This window comes from Bombina bombina, chromosome 2, assembly GCF_027579735.1.
Source record: "Bombina bombina isolate aBomBom1 chromosome 2, aBomBom1.pri, whole genome shotgun sequence".
In the NCBI taxonomy this organism is placed as follows: Eukaryota; Metazoa; Chordata; class Amphibia; order Anura; family Bombinatoridae; genus Bombina; species Bombina bombina.
The window spans coordinates 712,743,910-712,771,178 of NC_069500.1; the positions used below are offsets into that span (position 1 = coordinate 712,743,910).

At 37.9% G+C, this 27,269-nt stretch overlaps 1 protein-coding gene across 2 annotated transcripts in view; it reads left to right on the top strand.

Annotated features, from left to right (window-relative positions):
* The first annotated feature begins 280 nt into the window (after positions 1–280).
* Positions 281–27,269, top strand: part of LOC128647961 (uncharacterized) — a 33,677-nt gene continuing 6,688 nt past the window's right edge. The window contains exons 1-5 of one of the 2 annotated variants that reach the window (XM_053700640.1): positions 297–438; positions 1,698–1,886; positions 4,774–4,953; positions 7,610–7,709; positions 15,302–15,432. In XM_053700640.1, the coding sequence (XP_053556615.1) occupies positions 4,801–4,953; positions 7,610–7,709; positions 15,302–15,432 (384 nt within the window). In that variant the 5' untranslated portion in view covers positions 297–438; positions 1,698–1,886; positions 4,774–4,800. Of the gene's footprint in view, positions 439–1,697; positions 1,887–4,773; positions 4,954–7,609; positions 7,710–15,301; positions 15,433–27,269 lie in introns of both variants that reach the window. The other variant, XM_053700639.1, reaches the window with a different exon arrangement.

A 27,269-nucleotide genomic window follows, 5' to 3' on the forward strand; every position in this document is an offset into this window, starting at 1 on the left:
ACATACACACACACATAAATACACAGTGAAGCTAGACAGAAAAGAAATAAAAACAAAGTGCAATTTATTAAAAAAAAAAAAAAAAGGTTAATAGCTTTTTTTCCCAATTTATCTAAGTGAATGAATATCAAATCAATACACATCTGTAAAACTACCCATAGCTTACTGATATTTAAATTGATTAGTAGCTGAGCTTGGACGAATAACACTCACTTGACTCACAGCCAGTTATAACTGTGTATAGCGGGGCGTGATGTGCTGGGGAGGAGCGAGATGAGAGGTGTGTCTCCCCCTTGACCCTGAACTAGGAAACAGTCTGCTCAGGTTACGGTTAGCGGAGAGTTGTTCAGTGTTTGCTGTTACTGAGAGGTGACCTTATCAGTAAACATGAGAGGTTTAATCAGCCTGCTAAGGTTTCGCACACTGTGCTTCCCTACTGTGAGTATAAAGGGTCACTCTGATGAATAAACACAAAGCTCGTATCAAAGTAGCGCAACTCTGCGTTCTACCCCTTAGCATTCAGACAAGTTTTTGTAAAAGTCCTTCCTTTGTATTAACCAAATTGTTTCGAGTCGTAACATTCAATCTGATAGTGTAACTTATAATGTATTATGGCGTTACCGTTTTTTTATCTCGGAGTTTTAATTAATTTAAATTAATGAAATGCCTCGTAGTGTGTTTATTATTGGTGTCACGTGTTTGATGCTGTATGAGTCTGGGGAAACGAACTGAACAGCTTTGTTACAATTCTTCTCACTCTTGTTCAGGCTTTATTGCTGTGGCTTTTTCCTGTTTACCTCTTTCCTGCTCAGTGCATACTGTACATTGGATAAGGTGATTTCATTTTTTTTTTTTTTGGTAAGGAGGCTATTTTAAGTGCTAAAGAAAATAAATTACATTCTAGTAGTGTATCCTATCATTAGATGTGCAATGCAGACACTTTTGACTTTTGATATTACAAAGAACCCTCCAGTGAGGCATAACTCTCCACAGAGGCATCTGCATGAACCATATAGAGGGAGATGAGAACACAGCGTCTCAATCAATGGAAAAAATGTTACTAGTGCACCCAGCTTTAAAAAAGGACATACAAATTGAGGAGCATATAAATGCATTTCAATTCTGAAAGGAACATTTTTTCCAGTACACTTGTATTCCCAAAAACACTTCAAGTAAAATGTATGACCGTTTCAGTGAAAGTTTTTACTGTGCACAGAGCACATGCACTTACGTCTTGTGCACCCTCATTTCAACAGTGCTCAGTGCCGTTTATTCGTCAATGATGAATCCAATTGTGTCATCGCTGATGTAATATACATTCTGCTCAGACAAGGTATTTGAATGCATGTGCACAGCCCTATGTACATACGCTCTGTACACAGTAAAAGCTACAAGTGAAACATATTTATACTGTGCATTTTAAAAATGCTTCTATCCAAAATTTAAACACATTTGTGTGCATTAATTTATATGCATTTCAGTTTAGATTTTTTTTTTCCCCTTCCAAATATTGGAAAAGGACAGATTACTAAATGCAGTTTTATACTAGCCAACAACTAGGGGAAAATGCCATTGATCTAATGTACAGGGATGGAAAAATATTTTAAAAATGTACTAGTCCATAGGAGAAATATACTTGCTGTACATTGGCACTGAAAACATATGTTTACCATGTTAAAATGAATGTAAATTTTCAGACAGCATAAGAACACGGAAGCACCACATGGCCCAATATTGTTGGATGCAAATGAAGGTATTAGGTTAAGTAGATACACTCGCATTAGGTGAGGCACCCCTGAAGGCGCAGAAGGAGGGGTCTGGGGTCAATAGACTGTACTCCGGTGGATGTTAAATACTCTGCAGAAGATGATACAGAATACAAAAAGGTGCCTACATTGCCTAGTATTGTCTATATAGGCAGGGGATGTATAATAAAGGTAAGTATTACACTCACATTTAGTAGAGCACCTCCCTTGGTGCAGTCAGAGCGAACTGGGATCAATGTAGTCACCCAGTAGACTTATATCCGTCAGTCTGGAACTCCCAATAATCCAAAGAACAAGTAATAATAATAATCCGGCAGCAAGTGGTAAATCTATATAAAAAAAAACGTACTTTACTAAAATGTTAAAATATAAGAGCAACGCGTTTCTCAGCCACTTATGGCTGTTTCATTAGGCTTAAAGGGTCACTGAACTCAAATTTTTTCTTTTATGATTCAGAGCATGCAATTTTAAGAAACTTTCTAATTTACTCCTATTATCAAATTCTTTTTATTCTTTTGGTATCTTTATTTGAAATGCAAGAATGTAAGTTTAGATGCTGGCCTATTTTTGGTGAACACACTATGGTGTTCTTGCTGATTGTGGGTACATTCACCTACCAATAAACAAGTGCTTTCCATGGTTCTGAACCAAAAAATAGCTTAGATTCCTTTTTCAAATAAAGAAAGCAAGAGAACAAAGAAAAATTGATAATAGGAGTAAATTAGAAAGTTGTTTAAAATTGCATGCTCTTTCTGAATCACGAAAGAAAAAACTTGGGTTCAGTGTCCCTTTATTACAAAGGACTGAATGTAAATTTTGATGCTAAAGTGCCCGGTTTTTAAAACTTAGATTAAAAACAGGGGCACTTTAATTCATCAAAATTTACATTTCACTCGTGTTGTGAAAAAAACTTACCTTTTAATCTTCACAGCTGCTCCAGCTTCCTCCGGTCGTCGCAAGCCATTTCTGATGTCAGAAATGATGATCCTTCAATCACGGTTTAACCCCCCCGGGGGGGAAATCAGTGTCTAATTCAATGCCGTGATTGGAGGAAACCGGATTCCTCATTTTAGACCCAGGAAGAGGCTTGCGACGGGTGGAGGAAGCTGGAGCTGCTGTCAAGATTAAAAGGTAAGTTAGTTTTTTTTTTTTGTTTGTTTGTTTGGTTTTTTTTTCATAACAGGAGTGAAATGTAAATTTTGATGAATAAAAGTGCCCCTGTTTTTGATCGAATTTTTACTTTAGCATCAAAATTGACATTCACTTTAAGTCTATTTTAATATACAACTTTTTTCTTTTTTTTTTTATATGGTTGCTGCAGGTCAGTTTTTGAGACATCGACGTTCCTTTTTTGGTCAGCACAGGCTGAAAAGGCTGGGACATAAGCACAAGGCAGATGGGGTGGGCAGTTATAGGGAAGGTTGACTGCAGGCAGGGTTACATGCAAGCGTGACTTGCTGCCTGTCAGATGAGGTTGCTACATATGCTAAGCAGCGTATCTCAGCTCCCTGACAGCAGAAGGGTTAACTATTTTATAAGACTACATATATCATGCACTACGTAGTGGAAAGCATTCCCTCATGCGACCTAACACAACAGTAAAGTCAAAATTAAACTGTCATGATACAGATACAGCATGTCATTTTAAACAACTTTCCAATTTACTTCTATTATTTTGAATGGGAGCTAGTTGACAATTTGTGGCTGAATATGTCTCTTGTCATTGGCTCACCAGATGTTAAAGGGACATGAAACCCAAAAAAAATATTTTGTGATTCAGATAGAGAATATAATTTTAAACAACTTTCCACTTGACTTCTATTATTTAATTTGCATCCTTCTCTCGTTATCCTTTGCTGAAAAGTTTATCGAGGCAAGCTCAGGAGCAGCAGAGAACCTAGGTTCTAGTTGTTAATTGGTGTCTGAATTATATATATATATATGCTGATGACGGGGACTTGCTCCTTGAAAACGTTACATTAAAAGAGGCTTTTTTGTTCTCCACTTCACAAAAGACCTGAGAGTGCAGTTTCTTTATTGGTGATATTTGTTGTATTGCTGCACCCAGGCAGACGACCTTAGGAGGGTATATCCTTTGCAAGGGACGGTATATTATATATATAATTTCACCCATGAGTTCATTTAGAAACCATTAGTGCATTGCCGCTTCTTCAACAAATGATACAAAGAGAATGAAACAAATAAGATAATAGAAGTAAATTAGAAAGTTGTTTAAAATTGTATTCTCTATCCGAATCATGAAAGAAAAAATTTGGGTTTCATGTCCCTTTAAGTTAGCAACCAGTAGTGTATTGCTGCTCCTGAGCCCACTCTTCAGCAAAGGATGCCAAGATAGTGAAGCAAATATGATAATATAAGTAAAGTGGAAACTCTTCTAGTTCTATCTGCCCCAAAAAAAGCTTGAAGGGATACTAAACCCATTTTTTTTCCATGATTCAGATAGAACAGGCAATTTTAAGCAACATTCTAATTTACGCCTATTATCAATTTTTCTTCGTTCTCTTGCATCTTTATTTAAAAAACAGGATTCTAAGCTTAGGAGCCAGTCAATTTTTGGTTCAGAACCTGGGTAGTGCTGCTTGTTTGGTGACTAAATGTAGCCGCCAATCAGCAAGCACCACCCAGGTTCTGAACCAAAAATGGTCCAGCTCCTAAACTTACATTTTTGCTTTTCCAAATAAAGATACAAAGAGAATGAAGAGAAATTATTGATAATAGGAGTAAATTAGAATGTTGCTTAAAATTGCATGCTCTATCTGAATCATAATAGAAAAACTTGGGGGTTAGTATCCTTATAAATTTGACTTTACTGTCTCGCACACACAAGCTACTGTAAGTTATGTATCCCTTGTTGATTGTAAGAGCACAGTTTTGTTGAGACTACATGAACACACTGTCGGTTATTTGTGGGAACACATTATTGCCATTACACACTAGAACTGAATAGTAATGTGTTTTTTTTTTTTTTTGTTTTTGTCCGTTTTAGTTCTTATCTCCAAATTTGTCCAGTGGGATGCAGAAATTTTCCCAGGGCGTAACAGGACAAAGCTTTGGTTACAGCACCCAATCTGAAGACTCTGAAAGGCCGATCAGCCGTTATTCTATCCCTTATAAAAAGGATTTGCCATATGATATAGTGGAACTAATGGAAGAGGTTGAAGGAAAGGTATCTGGTCGCATATTAATCCCTCTATAGTTTTTACATTTATCTGCTGTAAAGCGTATGTTTGTAAGATTATGTGTGAATTATCTATTGCCAATGAAAAGTGGAACATTATTAAAAGATAATACATAGAAAGTGAAACTTTCTTTTCACCTGTTGTCCTTGGTGTATAAACAAGGGGTGTCCAAAGTTTTCACCTGATGGGCCACACTAGAATTGGATTTATTTATGTTTTTGCTTGCAGGGCTGGTAAAACAAATCTGTTTTATATACACCAGTGCTATGGTTCACACTAGAAGCAATATTTGCCCTGGCCTGTCGGGTTCATTTTTGTCTGTCCACAGATTAGGGTTGTCACCTCGGCCATGGTTTCCTGGACAATTATGAGTTACACATGTTTCAGGGTATGCAGAAAGGAACATGAATACTGATTTCTAGGGTCACTATTTCTGTGCTGTTTAGGTCCTCTGCACCCCCTGCAGCATGTGTAACTCATAAGTGTCCAGGAAATCATGGCTGAAGTGGCAACCCTACCACAGAACCAGACAGACACAAGTCCTCTTCCATATTGATTTTGTGCATTAACAGTCATTTTTTTTAATTGCCAGTTCAATCAGAATATCTCTGTTGTAAAATCAAAATGCTATGTTGCCTTCCTTATATTAAATTATGTATGTGTGTGTATATATGTGTGTGTATGTATATATATATATATAAACAAGTTAACGTCCAGCACCAATTCTGTCCTCGATAAGGGTGCAAGCAGCCGCTGTCTCACCTTGACAGGTATTAATATGTAAAATAGAAATGGCTGCAGCACTCCAAGTTGTTTTTTATAACATTTTTATTACAAGCAGTGAAATACAGGCGACGTTTCGGGCCTCTGCCCTTTCTCAAGCCAAGTCTTGGCTTGAGAAAGGGCAGAGGCCCGAAACGTCGCCTGTATTTCACTGCTTGTAATAAAAATGTTATAAAAAACAACTTGGAGTGCTGCAGCCATTTCTATTATATATATATATATATATATATATATATATATATATATATATATATATATATATATATATATATATATATATATATATTACATATGCACCAGATGGCCATATTGTCCCCATGTCAATTTTAGAGACAAGGAGGTGTAAAATAAAATTGAGTTATTCAGCCTCAGCATGTGGTTTTTTTTTTGTTTGTTTTTAGCAGATTTGTAATGTTTACCTTACAAGAAATTCTTGCTTCAGTGTTTTACTTTATTTTGAAGCAAGCCCCTTTCATTTACCCCTGAGCTGGTTGTGTAATGACTGTGGATGGCAATCAGCTGCTTGCGTGTTGCCTATCTATCTGCATCACCTGTGTTTGCTCATGGATCAGCTTTAGCAGTGTGTTAAAGGAGCAAGAATTCAGTGAATATATAGAATCAACCATTTTTTACAGAATTGTACATCAATCCCGGTTTATCCCCATTTAATGCAATGATTTAACATACGCAGTGGAGAGGTTCTGCTGCATGTTGGCTTGCATCTTATTAATGGGACATGGAAAGCACTTTTCATTCCTTGTGACTTTACAGAGTGATATTAGTTAAATGCCTCATTTTAAAGTGATTATGATAGTCAAGACCTAATAATAAAATAAAGTTAGTCACCTTGTAACTGTAATCTACATTGCCAGTAAAGCTATCATCTAATAGCAGCATGTGTGTTGACCATGAGTTATTCAAAGCCATCTCTATGGTCAGCTTCCACTGGGCCCATGCAATGAACTCATCAGAAATTCACTATAGTGATAACACTGGAGCAGAAATAGTGTATGAATAACGGCAAATAATCTAATTTTCTAGACATCAAAAATGGATTGGACAAAAAAAAGTGACTGCTTGCTGTAAGTTTACTGAATTTATTTGTGATATTATTTAAAGGGACACTGTACCCAAAATTTTTCTTTTGTAATTCAGAAAGAACATGCAATTTTAAGCAACTTTCTAATTTACTCCTATTATCAATTTTTCTTCGTTCTCTTGCTATCTTTATTTGAAAAAGAAGGCATCTAAGCTTTTTTCTTGGATCAGAACTCTGGACAGCACTTTTTTAATGGTGAATGAATTTATCCACCAATCAGCAAGGACAACCCAGGTTGTTCACCAAAAATGGGCCGGCTTCTAAACTTACATTTTTGCATTTCAAATAAAGATACCAAGAGAATGAAGAAAATTTGATAAAAGGAGTAAATTAGAAAGTTGCTTAAAATGTCATGCTCAATCTGAATTCCGAAAGAAAAAATTTGGGTACAGTGTCCCTTTAATGAAAGATTTGTGTTTACTTTAATACTAACTTCTCAGGTAGCATGTGGAATAGAATGATTTCCATGTCCTGTTAACATACAAGATTCATCTGGTTTATATATGTAATGGACAACTATTTTGTGTATGGAGTCCTTTAAAGGAATGTTAAACTCAAAATTGAATTGAAAATAAAATATTTACATTCTATGCATTTTCTGTCATTTAACTGTAATATTGGTCATTTTTTCCCACTCCCCTTGTAAGAAACCTGCAATTCATTCCACAGAACTCAAATGCTACTACATGCTGCAGAGTCGTTTAGAATTGTTTTGGACACTTGATTTTTCTTTTTCAAGCTTTTTCCCTTATTCATTTTAGGGTGGATTTTTGCCAAATATTTTTAAAGCGTTGGCACGTCGACCAGATGAATTCAGAGCATTCTTTGCTTACTATGACACTCTTCTAAATAAACAGTCAGGTATGTACATGAACTTGTTGTACGCTTAAAGGGACAGTGTACAGTAAAAATGTTTTCCTTTGTGTTTCCAATGACTCAATGACAATGAATCTCTTTCTGTATACACATGCTTCAATATATTATCTTTTTCTGTATACAAAAGCCCAATACTTAGAGAGAGAAATGTAAATTTAACATTACTTATCTTTCCTACCCCCACTGTGAGTGTAATTTCTTTTGTTGGCTATGTTTACACAGCTTTTCTATAGCCAATACTTAAAGGGATATGAAACACAAATATTTTCTTTCAGGATTAAGGCAGATAAAATAATTTCTTTCATGTAAATGGCAAGAGTCCATGAGCTAGTGACGTATTGGCTATACATTCCTACCAGGAGGGGCAAAGTTTCCCAAACCTCAAAATGCCTATAAATACACCTCCCACCACACACATACTTCAGTTTTTACAAACTTTGCCTCCTATGGAGGTGGTGAAGTAAGTTTGTGCGTGATTTTTATGTTTTTTTCTATGACAAGCGCTTCTAAACATTCTGAAGCCCAATTCCTCTCAGAGTACAGTGTTTGTCAGAGGGACGTGAAGAGAGTACTGCCTGTTGAATTTTTATGGTTTCACTCATGGGAAATCTTTTCAAGGGTTCTCTGCTATCGGTTGTAGGGATTTATCTCCTACCTCCCTTTTCAGATCGACAATATACTCTTATACCATTACCTCTGCTGATAGTTTTCAGTACTGGTTTGGCTGTCTACTGTATGTGGATGGGTGTCTTCGGTAAGTATTCCCAGAGGCAGAACTTTTTTTCATTTTCTGCAATGAGAATTTTTTTTAGTGAATTTTTTTTCTGCAGTGTCTCTAAGGAGCTGGTGTTGCTTTGTTTGTTGCCCTTACTGTGTGTGCATGAGGACAGGTTCATGTACAGCCTCGCTGATGTCTGCTGTACGTTCCCACAGTGTCACTCTGCCTAGGAACCTGCTCTACTGTACTGCTGGGGTCTATATGCTTATTTGGAGGGGCTGCTGCTCCATGCTTATACTGCTGATGTATAATATATAATTCCTAAAGGATGGCACTTCGAAATCAGTGTGTGTATGTATGTGATATATATATATATATATATATATATATATATATATATATATATATATATATATATATATATATATATATATATATATATATATATATATATACTGTATTTATATTTATTTATATACTGTATTTTATTTATTTATTACAACCTCGGAGTTGATTCCAGTAAAGTGATCTTAGAAAACAAAACACTGGAAGAACAAGTATAATACACACCCATCTCTCACTGTCTCTCTCTCTCTTCAAGCGCCCACCCATCTTTATATTTCACCAGCCGCCACTGGATCAAGACATTTTTATATTTACTGAATAATGAAGGAATCTATAAGCATAATTTGCTGCATTAAAGTAAAAAGTATGTTTTAGACATATTTTAATGGGCCTGGATTTCTAGATCTCATAATCAGAGCAAGCATTTTGTTATCTGACAAGAGTTTGTTACAGTCCTTTAGACTTAAAAAAAGAGTGACTCTTTGAAAAAGCCGCAAGGTGAAACCTGTTAGGGTACTGGTGATGAGCTCATGTATTTTTAGTTTGCCTTAGGTAGCCTTAGTGGTTAATGAATTAATATTACTTTAATACTTAATTTAAGACTGGGAAGTGGGCACCACTTGGGAGTATTATCGTAAGATCCCAACACCTGACCTCAATCAGCGTGGGGCAATATTTGAACTGTTTTAGTTTCTAAGTGGTGCACATGTACACTGATATGCAAATAAGCAGCCTTTCATCCTCACTAGTTTACTAAACAATATTGGTGGATATTTTCCTAAGACTTAATACACTGCTAAAAATATCGTATTGGTAATTGTAAGCGGGTTTTCATCCGTACTATTCTTATATACATGATTGGTGGATTATAACGTAAGAATTAACATACTGCCTGAAATATCGTGTTATGTAATTTTTGTCATGTTGAGAATATGCGATACCGGAACATACTTTAGCCGGTGTCAATACTAAATTTACTTTTACAGTTACAATGCTATTTTATGTGCCATTCACAGACCAAGTATAACAACTTTAAAAGATTGTTTAGATGATGCACGGCTCAAGCACAAGCAATTTATGCATATTCATAGAGTTAATATATAATCTAAAATCAATAGAGATATAGAAAGAGCATAAATAGCACATGCCACCCAAGCATAACTGCCTCATTGGTGATACTATGTACTATAATTGAGCACAATATAGGTTAAACTTCATATCCTGTTAAATCTGAGTTCTATGCCCAGAGGAATTAGTTAATCGGTATTCATGATACACACCCTTAAACTCGAGTAATAGCTGGTGATATTGTTAACGCTAAATTGGGTGACGTTACTGCTGCTGCGAAATTAAAATGTAAACACTACTGTTTACATATATATAGATCCACTACGGTAGCTAAGCTCGAGTCTAACAACAGAAGTTTATCCTCTCAATCCCCTGATGTGCTAACTGTTGGATATATAGTACGTGACAGTTTAACGTAACATTGGGCAGGTTGCCAATGCTGCTATCGATGAAATCTTTTAATACTATTAGACACACAGATCGCTATTGGCGGTGTTCTATTTTGAGTCAAGCCATTGGTGATTATACCACAGACCAATGATAAGTCAACAGTCATATATATAATAAAAGACAAGCTTTATTTGCAATAGCATTTTAGTATATGATAAGGATATAGGCTAAAAATCTTACGTATGTGCCACCTTTGAATGGTAATCAAGCTTACTACAATAATGCTCTTGTCTGGTTCTAATTTAGGACACAAGCTCTCAAATTAATTAACGTACCTCCAGCTAAAGTTATTGGGCTTTTTGAAGCAATACCCATGCTAACCTTAACAGTGGCTGAAAAGCAAGCATATATCAATAAATCAAATACCTGGAGAGACTGATCCTGTATAATTATACACAAACACGAACATATGAGTTTTTGTGACGACCTTTATCTAGCATAAGCAGAACAGCTGCTATAATACAGCACTATTATTTCTTAATAAAGTGAAATTAAGATAACGATAAATACTGTTAAAATAAGACAATAATAGATACAAGCCATCCGCTAAAACCATATAATAAGGAAATTTAGCTTTTTGAAGCAACACCCTTACTATCTTCATTGGTGGCTGTATGGAATCTTACATTATAAACCATTATTGTGACTGATACTTCACGTTTATACATAAACACGAATATATGAGATTAGGTGATAACCGCTACTCGGCATAGGCAGATCAGTTGCAACAATACAACGTTATTATTTGTTAACCAAGTTAAATCAAAAGAACAACACATGCTGCAGAAATAAGATGACAAAGTTATAAGTCATCCAACAATAATATCGCCATTTTTTAACTTTAATGGGAGTAAATAAGTTGACTATCGTTACTTGGTTAATATAAGCCTTAATCCTGTCAAATTCAAGCAGTATATTCAAGCTTATGCTGATATAAACACACGGTATTTTAACCTGTTGGGGACTAAATTGCTATAGTCCTAACAGTAACTCCTACCCGTTAAAGGGGAATACATTTACTAAACACACTAGCAGTTGAATATTAACCCACTCTACACGATAAAAAATATATAATATGGTATTATTTATTGTTTGTTTTAATACCATACAATAATAACAATAGTGGGGATTCATGTCTGCTATACCCAGCATTAAATAATCTGAGTGAGATTATAATAACCTCTAGGCTCCTAAGTGTGTTTTTAAGTGTGTGTTTTTCCATTTTTAATTATGCTTCTAATAAAAGTAAATTTTTAACTTTATTATAGTTGCCATCCGCAAACTTTATTGCACATCCTCTGTTTTGACTATGCAAATGTGATCTTAATTTGTAATACAATATAGTTATGTAAACTCCCAGAGTGCTATATATGTAGTCTTTATCAAGATATGGCTGGCTCAGCTTATCTTGTTAGTTCATAAATTCTTTCACTACATAGCACCTAACCTCTTTTATCTCATCCTTAATGTGACTGAGTTCACACTTTGTACTAGAGAATATAGGGGTATAACTAATATTTTCAATAAGTAGTGCCATTGGTAGCTTTCTCCCTCTTTTCAAAAAAAGTGTTTTAAAAGTTATTGGTATCTACCAAGAATACTAAGGTTATAAAGATATGAAAAAATATAATGTATAGTATTTATTTTTATATGTATATGTATAGAGAGAGAGAGATGGATATGACAGCAGGCAGGCCAGCACTCACGGTTAACATTTCATCCACCCAGGGTGTTTCCATGGTATTGATAGTAGTAAAGAATGGGGATGCACTCGCCAGGATTTCCAAAGTTACCTTTAATGTAACGTTTCAGGGTGTTACCCCCATCGTCGGACAATACAAAATACCAATACACAACCTACTTACCACCGTGCCTTTTAAACTAACCTATACAGTTCCAGGTCAACACCTGCGATGCCACTCCCACAATCAGCAATCAACAGGCGTAGACCCACACTGCCCTCCCAGTGTATGTGACTACCTAATCATACAAACATATTAACTAAAAGTGAACACCAAGTGCCCTATCTTAATAAAAGAACCACATAGCAAAAATGAATACATAACAGTGCTCATAATAGGTTAGAGGAGCAGAAAAGAACTTTTTGGGAAACTGTGATATCAGTCCCTGATAAGCCATATATGCTTTAATCTGCTTACAACCTGTGGGTGATTGCCATAGCATCCAAAACTAGCAACAACGGCCCCCTTTTCTGGGTAAAGCTTGATATGGCCAATCAAAGGTACTGCAGCATGAATGAGCGCCTAAAGTGTGCCAATACAGCCTATTGTTGCCAAAGCTCCTAAGTATGTGTCTTAGTAACAAGGACTAACACGAGAACCAAGAGTAAACTTAAATCAAAAGGGGAAAGAAAAAAAAAAAAGTGTGCTTAAATAAAAAATTATAAGCAGAGAACAAAGACAAACACAGATACTAAGTGTAAATACATGTATAAGGAGGGTCATAGAACTAAAAGCTAATCAAGACATAGTTGCCATGTAACTTTACAGAAAACAATGCCAGTCTAGATGAACATTAAGGCCATTTGGGGCCAGGGTGTCCAATCTGTGGGTCCACCTAGCTTCTCTCTCTTTGCAGAAGAATTTTCCCTCTGTCCCCACCTCTAGATAAAGGTGGTATGTGGTCGATGATAGTGTATTTTAAATCAATCACTGTATGTCCTTTTTGGACAAAGTATCTTGCCACTGGTTGGTCTGATGTTCCCTTTAGAATGGCCATACGTATAGACCAGTGATTTGCAACCTTTTTTTTGCTGTGGCACACTTTTTTACATTAAAAAAATCCTGCGGCACACCACCATCCAAAAATTTACAACATGGTTGTAAATGATGCCTGATGAGTCTGTCACATACCTCCCAATATTTCAAAATTTGAAAGAGGGACACCCCCTCACTGTTGTCAGTCTGCCATGGCACACCTGAGGATCTCTCACGGCACACTAGTGTGCCACGGCACACTGGTTGAAAAACACTGGTATAGACGATCTGTGGTTGGCCATTCGTGTCCTCAAATCATCAGTCGTTTTCCCAACGTAAAACAGGCCACGGGTACAGTGGAGTAGGTATACAATGTATGTGGTTGTGCACGTCAGGCGATATCTATGTTTATACTTCATCTTCTTGGTAGGATGAGTGAAGTAAGGTCCTGTCTGTAAGACGCTGCAGGTCGTGCAACCAAAGCATCTGAAACAACCTGGTTTCGTTTTTTCCAACCAGGACTTCTTCTGATAGCAAGGACGGGGGTCCATCTTTACCAGCATGTCCCTTAGTGATGTGGCTCTTTGAAAGCCCATGCGTGGTGGTACCATATTCTTGAAAGACAATGCTGGATCACTCTTCACGATGTCCCAGTGCTTGTTAAAAGAATCTCTAAGGCATGATTTTATGTACCTTCGGTAACTTTGGAAATCCTGGCGAGTGCATCACAAATTATATATATATATATATATATATATATATATATATATATATATATATATATATATATATATATATATATATATATATATATATATATATATATTCTCATAAATGGAAATTAAAATAGTTGTCTACATAATACAAATTTACATACAAAATTATACATATTATAACCATAAATCAATGGAAATATTTAAAAATGTTCTTTAAAGGGACATGAAACTTTCTATTTGCTTCCATCACTTGATATCCTTTGTTGAAAAGCATATCTAAATAGGCTCAGTAGCATCTGATTGGTGGCTGCACATGGATGCCTCGTGTGATTGTCTCAACTATGTGCATTGCTATTTCTTCAACAAAGGATATCTGAAGAATGAAGCAAATTAAGTAATAGAAGTAAATTGTAATGTTCTTTAAAATTATATTCTCTATCGGAATCGTGAAAGAAACATTGGGTTTCATGTCTCTTTAAAAGAAAAATTAAAATGATGTATATTATTATTTTTTAAATAACTAAATGATAGACCAAAAGTACTGGATAAAATATATTTATATGTATAGTTCTCAGAGGTGGATCCTAAAAAACTTGCAAATCAGAAGAGAAAAATTAGTACCACCCCTAGGGTTATAAAAGCTAAAAGTAAATTAAAGGGACAGTCAACACCAGAATTTTTGTTGTTTTAAAAGATAATCCTTTAAATACCCATTCCTTAGTTTTGCATAACCAACAGAGTTATAATACATGTTTTACCTAGGTGATAACCTTGTATCTAAGCCTTTGCAAACTTCCCCCTTATTTCAGTTCTTTTGACAGACTTGCATTTTAGCCAATCAGTGCTCACTCCTCGGTAAATTCACGTGCATGAGCTCAATGTTATCTATATGAAACACATGAACTAACGCCCTCTAGTGGTGAAAAACTCTCAAATGCAGAGGTGGCCTTCAAGGTCTAAGTAATTAGCATATGAACCTCCTAGGTTTAGCTTTCAACTAAGAATACCAAGAGAACAAAGCAAAATTGGTGATAAAAGTACATTGGAAAGTTGTTTAAAATGACATGCCCTATTTGAATCATGAAAGTTTTTTTTTTTTTTGTACTTGACTGTCCCTTTAAATATCTTAGTATGGTCATTCAGTCCTTTAGGATAAAGACAAACAAGGTTAAAGGGATAGTTTAATCAAAATTAAACTTTCATGATTCAGAGCATGCAATTTAAAGCAACTTTCTAATTTACTCCTATTATCATTTTTTTTCTTCGTTCTCTTTGATATCTTTATTTGAAAAAGCAAGAATGTAAGCTTTGCAGACCGGGCCATTTTTGGTTCAGCACCTGGGTAGTGCTTGCTTGATTGGTTGATAAATTTATACATGATGTGCATTTGTTATTTTGTGTAGCTATTAATGTTTATTTTTTTACATAGAAATGCTCAGGTGATATTTTCTAGTCAGCTTTTTACAGATAAGCTGCATCATAATGAAGGCGTTTAGCATATGGGTAACATAACTAGCACCATATAATCTTTAATAGGTGGCATATTTCTTATTATTTCTGCAGGCAATTTATCTAAAGCTGACAGAGAGCTTATTATTGTGGCTACCAGTGCAAGCAACAGATGTCCTTACTGTGTGGTTGCTCACGGCGCTCTACATAGAATTTATTCCAAGAAACTTGCGTTGGCTGATCAGGTAAATATTACAAGTTCCTTTACTAAGAAAAAAAAAACTGATCCACCATTATTTCTGAAATGTTACAAGGAACGTTACATTTTAAAAGGCTTGAAAAATTATGACATTGCACTTGAAGGTGATATACAGTAATTAAATCCAAAACAAGGCAAATGCAATTATAAGAGAAACTGCACTGAAGTTAAAGTGACTTACAGTACAATTCTAAAACTCTCTACGTCATTGCAAGCATTTGTATAATAAAAGGTTCTAGGGACATGAAATCCAATTTTTTTTTTTTCTTTCATGATTCAGACAGAATACATTTTTAAACAACTTTCAAATTTACTTCTATCATCAATTTTGTTTCATTCTTTTGGTCTCCTTTATTGACTGATCAGCAATGCGCTACTGAGAGCTAGCTGAACACATTGGTAAACCATTGACAAGAGGCATATATCTGAGAGCCACCAATTGGCAGCTAAATAATTAGCATCAAAATGATTAACTCTAAACTTTTGTACTTTACTCATTACCAACGAAGATACTGAATTATCACTAATAAAAAGAATTGATCAGATTTCTAGAAGTTCTTACTTTATAATGAAAAGATTTAAAGGGACATGGACGTAAATAAAAAAAATTAAATTAGTGTACATTTGTAAGAAACTCCTCAGTTTATTTGTATTATCAAATTTATTTCTTTCTTTTGGTATCCTTTGTTGAAACCTAGAAATAACAGCATACATAGGTAGGCTCAAGAGAGTGCAGATGATACTGTTTTATTGAACCACACCCAAGTTATAATGTTAGTTTAAGCTCAATTTTGAGCACTTGTCACAACCGAATAACCCCTCAAAAGTGTAACACACCTGTTGTATTTAACCCCTTGAGTGCTAACGACGGCTCAGAGCCGTTGCTAGCACTCAACTACCTTTCTTTCATGTAATTAGCAAGAGTCCATGAGCTAGTGACGTATGGGATATACATTCCTACCAGGAGGGGCAAAGTTTCCCAAACCTCAAAATGCCTATAAATACACCCCTCACCACACCCACAATTCAGTTTTACAAACTTTGCCTCCCATGGAGGTGGTGAAGTAAGTTTGTGCTAGATTCTACGTTGATATGCGCTTCGCAGCAGGCTGGAGCCCGGTTTTCCTCTCAGAGTGCAGTGAATGTCAGAGGGATGTGAAGAGAGTATTGCCTATTTGAATTCAATGGTCTCCTTCTACGGGATCTATTTCATAGGTTCTCTGTTATCGGTCGTAGAGATTCATCTCTTACCTCCCTTTTTCAGATTGACGATATACTCTTATATACCATTACCTCTACTGATTCTCGTTTCAGTACTGGTTTGGCTATCTACTATATGTAGATGAGTGTCTTGGGGTGAGTAAATCTTTCTATTATGACACTCAAAGCTATGGTTGGGCACTTTATATGTAAAGTTCTAAATATATGTGTTTAAACTTATATTTGCCTTGATTCAGGATAATCAGTATTCCTTATTTCAGACAGTCAGTTTCATTATTTGGGATAATGCATATGAATAAATAATTTTTTCTTACCTTAAAAATTTTCAATTGACTTTTTTTCCCTGCGGGCTGCTAGGCTCGCGGGGGCAGAAAATGCTTCAATTTATTGCGTCATTTTTGGCGCAGACTTTTTTGGCGCAAAAATTTTGTCATTCCCGGGCCCTAATTGACGCCGGAAGTTTGCGTATTGCGTCATATTTGACGTTCAGATGTTTATTTGCGCCAAAATTGTGGGCGTCTTTTTTTCGGCGTCACAGGATGTGGCGTCATACTTGGCACCAAAAAAATATGGGCGTTGTACTTGGCTCCAATAATGTGGGCGTCATTTTGGCGCCAAAAAATGTGGGCGTCATTCTTGTCTCCACCTTTTTTTCACATTATTTCAGTCTCATTTTTCATTGCTTCTTGTTGCTAGAGGCTTGTTCATTTGGCATTTTTTTCCCATTCCTGAAACTGTCATTTAAGGAATTTGATCATTTTGCTTTATATGTTGTTTTTTCTATTACATATTGCAAGATGTCTCAACATGACTCTGGATCAGAATCTACTTCTGGAAAGACGCTGCCTGATGCTGGTTCTACTAAAGTTAAGTGCATCTGTTGTAAACTTTTGGTAACTGTTCCTCCAGCTGTTGTTTGTGATAACTGTCATGATAAACTTTCTAATGCAGATTGTATTTCCATTAATAATAATCCATTACCTGTTGTTGTTCCTTCAACATCTAATGTTCAGGATGTCCCTGTTAATGTAAAAGAATTTGTTTCTAAATCTATTAGGAAGGCTCTGTCTGTTGTTCCTCCTTCCAGTAAGCGTAAAAGGTCTTTTAAAACTTCTCATATTTCAGATGAATTTTTAAGTGACCGTCATCATTCTGACTTATCTGTTTCTGATGAGGATCTATCTGGTTCAGAAGATTCTGCCTCAGATATTGACACTGATAAATCTTCATATTTGTTTAAGATGGAGTTTATTCGTTCTTTACTTAAAGAAGTGTTAATTGCATTAGATATGGAGGAGTCTAGTCCTCTTGATACTAAATCTACTAAGCGTTTAAATTCGGTTTTCAAACCTCATGTAGTTATTCCAGAAGTTTTTTTCCAGTTCCTGATGCTATTTCAGAAGTAATTTATAGGGAATGGAATAGTCTGGATACTTCATTTACTCCTTCTCAAAGGTTTAGGAAATTGTACCCTGTGCCATCTGATAGATTAGAGTTTTGGGATAAAATCCCTAAAGTTGATGGGGCTATTTCTACTCTTGCTAAACATACTACTATTCCTACGGCGGATAGTACTTCCTTTAAGGATCCTTTAGACATAGGCTGACCATATTGCCGCTTTAAAAAGGGACACATGAAAAATACATATGTCAGGGCTGTTTTCAGGGCTGTTTAAAGAAATGTTTTGTATAAGAACCTTCACATATGTATTTTTCATATGTGTTCCTTCTTAAAGCGGCAATATGGTCAGCCTATTTAGACAGGAAGCTTGAATCCTTTCTAAGAGAGCTTATTTATGTTCAGGTAATCTTCTTAGACCTGCTATTTCTTTGGCTGATGTTGCTGCAGCTTCAACTTTCTGGTTGGAGGCTTTAGCGCAACAAGTTTCAGACCATAATGCTTATAGCATTGTTAAACTTCTTCAACATGCTAATAACTTTATTTGTGATGCCATTTTTGATATCATTAGAATTGATGTCAGATATATATGTCTAGCCATTTTAGCTAGAAGAGCTTTATGGCTTAAATCTTGGAATGCAGATATGACTTCTAAGTCAACTTTGCTTTCTCTTTCTTTCCAAGGTAATAAATTATTTGGTTCACAGTTGGATTCTATTATTTCAACTGTTACTGGGGGGAAGGGAACCTTTTTGCCTCAGGACAAAAAATCTAAAGGTAAATACAGGGCTGCTAATCGTTTTCGTTCCTTTCGTCAGAATAAAGAACAGAAGCCTGACCCTTCCCCCTAAAGGAACGGTTTCCATTTGGAAAACTTCTCAAGTCTGAAATAAATCCAAGCCTTTTAGAAAGTCAAAACCAGCTCCTAAATCCGCATGAAGGTGCGGCCCTCATTCCAGCGCAGCTGGTAGGGGGCAGGTTACGATTTTTCAAAGATGTTTGGATCAAGTCGATTCACAGTCTTTGGATTCAGAACATTGTTTCTCAAGGATACAGAATAGGTTTCAAGATAAGACCTCCTGTGAGAAGATTTTTTCTCTCTCGCATTCCAGTAAACCCAGTGAAGGCTCAGGCATTTCTGAAATGTGTTTCAGATCTATAGTTGGTTGGGGTAATTGTACCAGTTCCAGGTCTGGAACAGGGTCTGGGGTTTTACTCAAATCTATTCATTGTACCAAAGAAGGAGAATTCCTTCAGACCAGTTCTGGATCTAAAAATATTGAATCGTTATGTAAGAATACCAACATTCAAAATGGTGACTAGAAGGACTATTCTGCCTTTTGTTCAGCAAGGGTATTATATGTCCACAATAGATTTACAGGACGCATATCTTCATATTCCAATTCATCCAGATCACTATCGGTTTCTGAGATTCTCTTTTCTAGACAAGCATTACCAGTTTGTTGCCCTTCCGTTTGGCCTAGCAACAGCTCCAAGGATCTTTTCAAAGGTTCTCGGTGCCCTTCTCTCTGTAATCAGAGAACAGGGTATTGCTGTATTTCCTTATTTGGATGATATCTTGGTACTTGCTCAGTCTTTACATTCTGCAGAATCTCATACGAATCAACTTGTGTTGTTTCTTCAAAAACATGGTTGGAGGCACTGTTCCCTCTAAGGTGCGCGGCTGCATGGCTGCGCACCTTCCCTTCTGGTGTAGCGCAGGCAGAATATCAGGCCGCGCAGCACCTGCTGTCTCAGTCATCGGTCTCACTCTGACTCAGACAACTAAGGAACAGACAGGTAGTAGATGGGGTCGGTCGGACCGTCCGTGGGGTCAGTGCTCACACCGGGTAAGTATAGTAGTCAGTCACTGGGTGGGATATGGCTGGGATTGACAGGCACGGTCAGTTGTTAGGTGATTTCAGACTCAGTAGATAGGTAGATGGGGTCGGTCGGACTGTCCGCGGGGTCAGTGCTCACACCGGGTAAGTATAGTAGTCAGTCACTGGGTGGGATATGGCTGGGATTGACAGGCACGCACGGTCAGCAGTTAGGTGAGGTCAGACTCAGAGCGTCTCAGCGTCATTGAAAGAAGACTGCTGCGCGGCATGCGCCTGCTTCCGCTTGCTCTATACCTAATCACTGTTCTGTGGCTGTGTGTCTCACAGTCTCTGTGGCCTGCATGATGCCACTTGCATTTACGGTACCAACTACCTGCTGTTGGAAATTGCGGCCAGTGTGGAGAGGACTGGGTTGTGCTCTCCTTACTGTGACAGTGTGATGGCAGGCTGCTGAAGTGCAGTAATCCTGATTCCTGGCTGGCAGCATGATTTTTAGGGCTGCTCCCCCACGAGTCCCTCCCTAGCAAGATTCAGAAGGAGAAGGTAACTAACAGTCTAAACTCACATAATAGCTCTCAGTCCCAACCTACTAAACTTTTATGCTCAGTCTGTTTCACCAAATTTTGTGTTATATATATATATATATATATATATATATATATATATATATATATATATATATATATATATATATATATATATATATATATATATATATATATTTATAAAGCACTCACTGGACTGTAGACAACAACTTCAATGAAATATCCTTTATTGTGATGTTTCGGGACCAACACCGTCCCTTCTTCTGACAAGCAAAAAAGTGAAAACAGACAAACTAATAAAGACCCTTACAACCACTCTCCTTGGTGAGCTACCAATCAAAATGTGCCGTGTGCAAAAGTACATGGGCCGGGTGCAAAACCGGCTTTCATATAAGTGATACAAAACAAATATAAACTGTTATTATTTAAAGTGTACATCAAACAATATATATATTGTTATCCCTGTGGATGTGTAATGCAAATGTAACAAAAAACTGGATACGATCACACACATGCTCAAAGTTGTCCGAGGTGTATTAGACCTAATATAAATAACAACACAAACCTGATAGGAGGGCGAAACACACCCTCGCAATGCGATAGGTTAAGAACATTCATCACACAAAAGCACACCTACCACTATTACGCCAACCAATAACAAGGACTGAAATCTGTAAACACATAGACTGATTGGTAATATTCACCCGTCCTCTATGATGTCTGGGGGCGTGTTCGCTAGCAGACCGAGTGTCAATAGTGCTGTCAAACCGCAGATCCGGGGCTTACTATAGTGCCCACTGGCACCTAATCCCCCTATTTCAAAGCGCGGTCATCGCATCAATCATACGTGTCCCTTATTGTCAGCGCACTGTGATCATCCGAAACCTCATGCCTCAGATGCGGCTGTGTGTCCCCGTTCCCGGTTGTCATGACAACATGTATACACAATCCATGATATATAACCTCTCAATCGCAGCGCTCAAGGGGTCATATCATCCACAACATCATGGCACCGACACGGCAGAATACATCACAATAGTTCTTACTTCATGCCGCGGTTGCCATGGTGACCAAGTGCTTCTCCCATATTTCAACACGCCAGGCATATTGAGGCCACCGCCACATACTCTCGATAGTAATTAGCTATACTAGGCATATGCCACGTTCCCCTAGTTAAATATCGCGGACTTCTAAGAAACCGCAATGCCAACACCAGACACCACAATTGCATACTTGGGACCGCCACCTTTGACCCAAGAGACCACAATGTAAATAGAAACCATAGCAACCATACATGCGTGCTGGAGGCCGCCAACTGATACAGACGGCTGTGCTACTCACCAAGTGTCACCTTCAAAGCACGGGACACAAATGCAACCCAAATCCTAAAAAAAATAAACATAACAATAAAAATAAATATAAACTTATCCTCTGCTATATACATATACTCAGGTCACTCAATTCTCCTCAAAAGTATTATATATCCGGTAAATTATTACCCTCAATCGCAAATCCAACCACTCACATGCAATCACCTCTGCACATATTATAACATAATAACCACCTAATTCTACTGCCAAAGTGCTGTGTACCAAGTACTCTATTACCCACAATACGGAACATAACCACCCAACTGCAGTCACCTCTCCGGGGTCTGCAAGGGTAAACCCCCACTCACCGTGGGATATTATCCCCAATACTAAACCACTCATAGACCACCTACATAGAAGAAAGTATACGTGAATATAATAAAATAGAAAATCAGGGTTATATGAGTGTGGCCCTAGATGTCACAAACTCATCAGAGCCAACCCACAATCATCCATCTCAACATATGTATCCGAAGAGGTCACAGTAACGACTGTCCAGGCGTGCCAGCCAGGGAGACACTAAGCATCATGGCCTAGCCCCCCCAAGATAAACATATAGTCACACAACTTGAGCATGTGTAGAAAGCATACCAGTCATAGAAAAAACCCAAAACATGAACATGTGTGTAAACTAACGAAGATAAGAACAAAATTAAAAACAGATAAAAACATAGCACACCTCATATACATATATATTCACAAAGTGATCATCAGCTGCGAGAAAACATGGAACTCACTATTTCTAGATGAAATAATTTCTAAAACTACCATCAGAGTAGGAAGTGGACTCTCATTTATGGCGCTGCATCTTATGTCGCCTGCCCCATTGGGCCCAACCTCAATGGATCATTGGACTCTCACATCACGACTTAGTTTTAGAATCAATGTGACTGAGGACTCCAAAAGTAAACCAGTGAACTCTTGCACCTCATCTTCATTATAGAAAGTTCTGCCATCCCGTCTGTATGTTCAAGCCTCTAGGGGCCAATGTACACAATTCGTGTATCCAGCGTGCTTCCTTTCTCAGGAGTATCTTGGCTCGATTTCCTCCTCTTCGTGGGACCGGTACATGGTCTATAATTCTGAAGCGTAAGTCGCTCACAGTGTGTCCTGCTTCCAGGAAGTGGCGGGCCACAGGGTGCTCTGCCTTCTGAGAATTGATTGCCGATCTGATGCTGGAGCGGTGGTTCGCCATCCTCACCCTGGCATCATCCGTCGTCTTGCCAGTGTAGAATTTCCCACAGGGGCAATTAAGTAGATATACGATAAATTGGGTTGTACATGTCAGATAGTATTTGATCTGGTATCTTTTTCGGCGGTCAGGATGTTGGAATGTCGTGCCAGTGTGCATACTGTTGCAAGTTACACAACTAATGCATTTATAGCATCCCATTTTTCTCTTTAGCCATGTTTGTTTCTCATTTCTTAGGGGGATGTATGTCTTTTCCAGCAAATCCCTCAAGCTTCTGCCCCTGCGGTATGCCAATCGTGGAGCTGCCCATTCAGCGAATGGCAGTGTAGGGTCACTCTGGAGTATTTTCCATTCCTCCTTAATTGCTTTGGCAATTCTGTGTTGGTCTGGATTGTACGTGGTCACAAACGTGAGTTGGGGATTTGTTGTAATACCTGTGGTGCTTACTTCTTGTTGAGATAGAAGAGCCGATTCACGTCGTTGCTCTAAATTTTTCTTACTGTATCCACGTTGAAGGAATCTTTGTGTCATTTCTGACATCTGTGTTTGCATCAAGTCACTGTTGGTATTGTTTCTGATCACCCTTTGATATTGCGCTTTAGGGATATTTCGTATGAGTGCAGGCTGATGGCAGCTTCTGGCATGTAGTAATGTGTTGCGGTCTGTTTACTACATGCCAGAAGCTGCCATCAGCCTGCACTCATACGAAATATCCCTAAAGCGCAATATCAAAGGGTGATCAGAAACAATACCAACAGTGACTTGATGCAAACACAGATGTCAGAAATGACACAAAGATTCCTTCAACGTGGATACAGTAAGAAAAATTTAGAGCAACGACGTGAATCGGCTCTTCTATCTCAACAAGAAGTAAGCACCACAGGTATTACAACAAATCCCCAACTCACGTTTGTGACCACGTACAATCCAGACCAACACAGAATTGCCAAAGCAATTAAGGAGGAATGGAAAATACTCCAGAGTGACCCTACACTGCCATTCGCTGAATGGGCAGCTCCACGATTGGCATACCGCAGGGGCAGAAGCTTGAGGGATTTGCTGGTAAAGACAGACATCCCCCTAAGAAATGAGAAACAAACATGGCTAAAGAGAAAAATGGGATGCTATAAATGCATTAGTTGTGTAACTTGCAACAGTATGCACACTGGCACGACATTCCAACATCCTGACCGCCGAAAAAGATACCAGATCAAATACTATCTGACATGTACAACCCAATTTATCGTATATCTACTTAATTGCCCCGTGGGAAATTCTACACTGGCAAGACGACGGATGATGCCAGGGTGAGGATGGCGAACCACCGCTCCAGCATCAGATCGGCAATCAATTCTCAGAAGGCAGAGCACCCTGTGGCCCGCCACTTCCTGGAAGCAGGACACACTGTGAGCGACTTACGCTTCAGAATTATAGACCATGTACCGGTCCCACGAAGAGGAGGAAATCGAGCCAAGATACTCCTGAGAAAGGAAGCACGCTGGATACACGAATTGTGTACATTGGCCCCTAGAGGCTTGAACATACAGACGGGATGGCAGAACTTTCTATAATGAAGATGAGGTGCAAGAGTTCACTGGTTTACTTTTGGAGTCCTCAGTCACATTGATTCTAAAACTAAGTCGTGATGTGAGAGTCCAATGATCCATTGAGGTTGGGCCCAATGGGGCAGGCGACATAAGATGCAGCGCCATAAATGAGAGTCCACTTCCTACTCTGATGGTAGTTTTAGAAATTATTTCATCTAGAAATAGTGAGTTCCATGTTTTCTCGCAGCTGATGATCACTTTGTGAATATATATGTATATGAGGTGTGCTATGTTTTTATCTGTTTTTAATTTTGTTCTTATCTTCGTTAGTTTACACACATGTTCATGTTTTGGGTTTTTTCTATGACTGGTATGCTTTCTACACATGCTCAAGTTGTGTGACTATATGTTTATCTTGGGGGGGCTAGGCCATGATGCTTAGTGTCTCCCTGGCTGGCACGCCTGGACAGTCGTTACTGTGACCTCTTGGGATACATATGTTGAGATGGATGATTGTGGGTTGGCTCTGATGAGTTTGTGACATCTAGGGCCACACTCATATAACCCTGATTTTCTATTTTATTATATTCACGTATACTTTCTTCTATGTAGGTGGTCTACGAGTGGTTTAGTATTGGGGATAATATCCCACGGTGAGTGGGGGTTTACCCTTGCAGACCCCGGAGAGGTGACTGCAGTTGGGTGGTTATGTTCCGTATTGTGGGTAATAGAGTACTTGGTACACAGCACTTTGGCAGTAGAATTAGGTGGTTATTATGTTATAATATGTGCAGAGGTGATTGCATGTGAGTGGTTGGATTTGCGATTGAGGGTAATAATTTACCGGATATATAATACTTTTGAGGAGAATTGAGTGACCTGAGTATATGTATATAGCAGAGGATAAGTTTATATATATTTTTTATTGTTATGTTTATTTTTTTCAGGATTTGGGTTGCATTTGTGTCCCGTGCTTTGAAGGTGACACTTGGTGAGTAGCACAGCCGTCTGTATCAGTTGGCGGCCTCAAGCACGCATGTATGGTTGCTATGGTTTCTATTTACATTGTGGTGTCTGGTGTTGGCATTGCGGTTTCTTAGAAGTCCGCGATATTTAACTAGGGGAACGCGGCATATGCCTAGTATAGCTAATTACTATCGAGAGTATGTGGCGGTGGCCTCAATATGCCTGGCGTGTTGAAATATGGGAGAAGCACTTGGTCACCATGGCAACCGCGGCATGAAGTAAGAACTATTGTGATGTATTCTGCCGTGTCGGTGCCATGATGTTGTGGATGATATGACCCCTTGAGCGCTGCGATTGAGATGTTATATATAGGGTTGCACCGATACCATTTTTTTATGACTGAGTACAAGTACCGATACTTGTTTTCAAATACTCGCCGATACCAATTACCGATACTTTTTTTTTATGTCATGTGACAGTTTACCAAGCACAATGCAGACTAATTATTTAAGATTCCTTCTTTATAATTATAAAGGACTGTAATTCAAAAGACATTATGAAATAATAAAAAAGTTCACTGAACATGTTTATAAATAAAAAATATTACAATAAAATATTAAATTTAAAGGGGTGATGCAATTGGGTTGTAGGGCTGTTATATAACATCAATCTGACATTGGTATGGAGGTTCGACTCTAAGTTGAACAGTCTTTCACTTTCCACACTACTGCATGGGGCAGAAAAATATTTTTGGGCCATTTTAGCCAGAGCTGGAAATCTGTTTATTAACTGCCCAGTACTTCAGGGGTTTGTCTGAACAAGGTACAGTGATCTCTCCTACAATAATACAAATAATAGCAATTTGTATTGTCAGAATAGTAGTAAACAATTTTTAGTTTAGTCTCCACTCCAGTTTAAAATGAAATGGGAACATGCAGTTTGAAAAAACGCCACAAGATAGCATATGGGTAGGAAGTAGAGGTATCGGTTTAAGTATCGGTGCATTTGCACGAGTACAAGTACTCATGCAAATACTTGGTATCTGTACCGATACCGATACTAGTATTGGTATCGGTGCATCCCTAGTTATATATCATGGATTGTGTATACAGGTTGTCATGACAACCGGGAACGGGGACACACAGCCGCATCTGAGGCATGAGGTTTCGGATGATCACAGTGCGCTGACAATAAGGGACACGTATGATTGATGCGATGACCGCGCTTTGAAATAGGGGGATTAGGTGCCAGTGGGCACTATAGTAAGCCCCGGATCTGCGGTTTGACAGCACTATTGACACTCGGTCTGCTAGCGAACACGCCCCCAGACATCATAGAGGACGGGTGAATATTACCAATCAGTCTATGTGTTTACAGATTTCAGTCCTTGTTATTGGTTGGCGTAATAGTGGTAGGTGTGCTTTTGTGTGATGAATGTTCTTAACCTATCGCATTGCGAGGGTGTGTTTCGCCCTCCTATCAGGTTTGTGTTGTTATTTATATTAGGTCTAATACACCTCGGACAACTTTGAGCATGTGTGTGATCGTATCCAGTTTTTTGTTACATTTGCATTACACATCCACAGGGATAACAATATATATATTGTTTGATGTACACTTTAAATAATAACAGTTTATATTTGTTTTGTATCACTTATATGAAAGCCGGTTTTGCACCCGGCCCATGTACTTTTGCACACGGCACATTTTGATTGGTAGCTCACCAAGGGGAGTGGTTGTAAG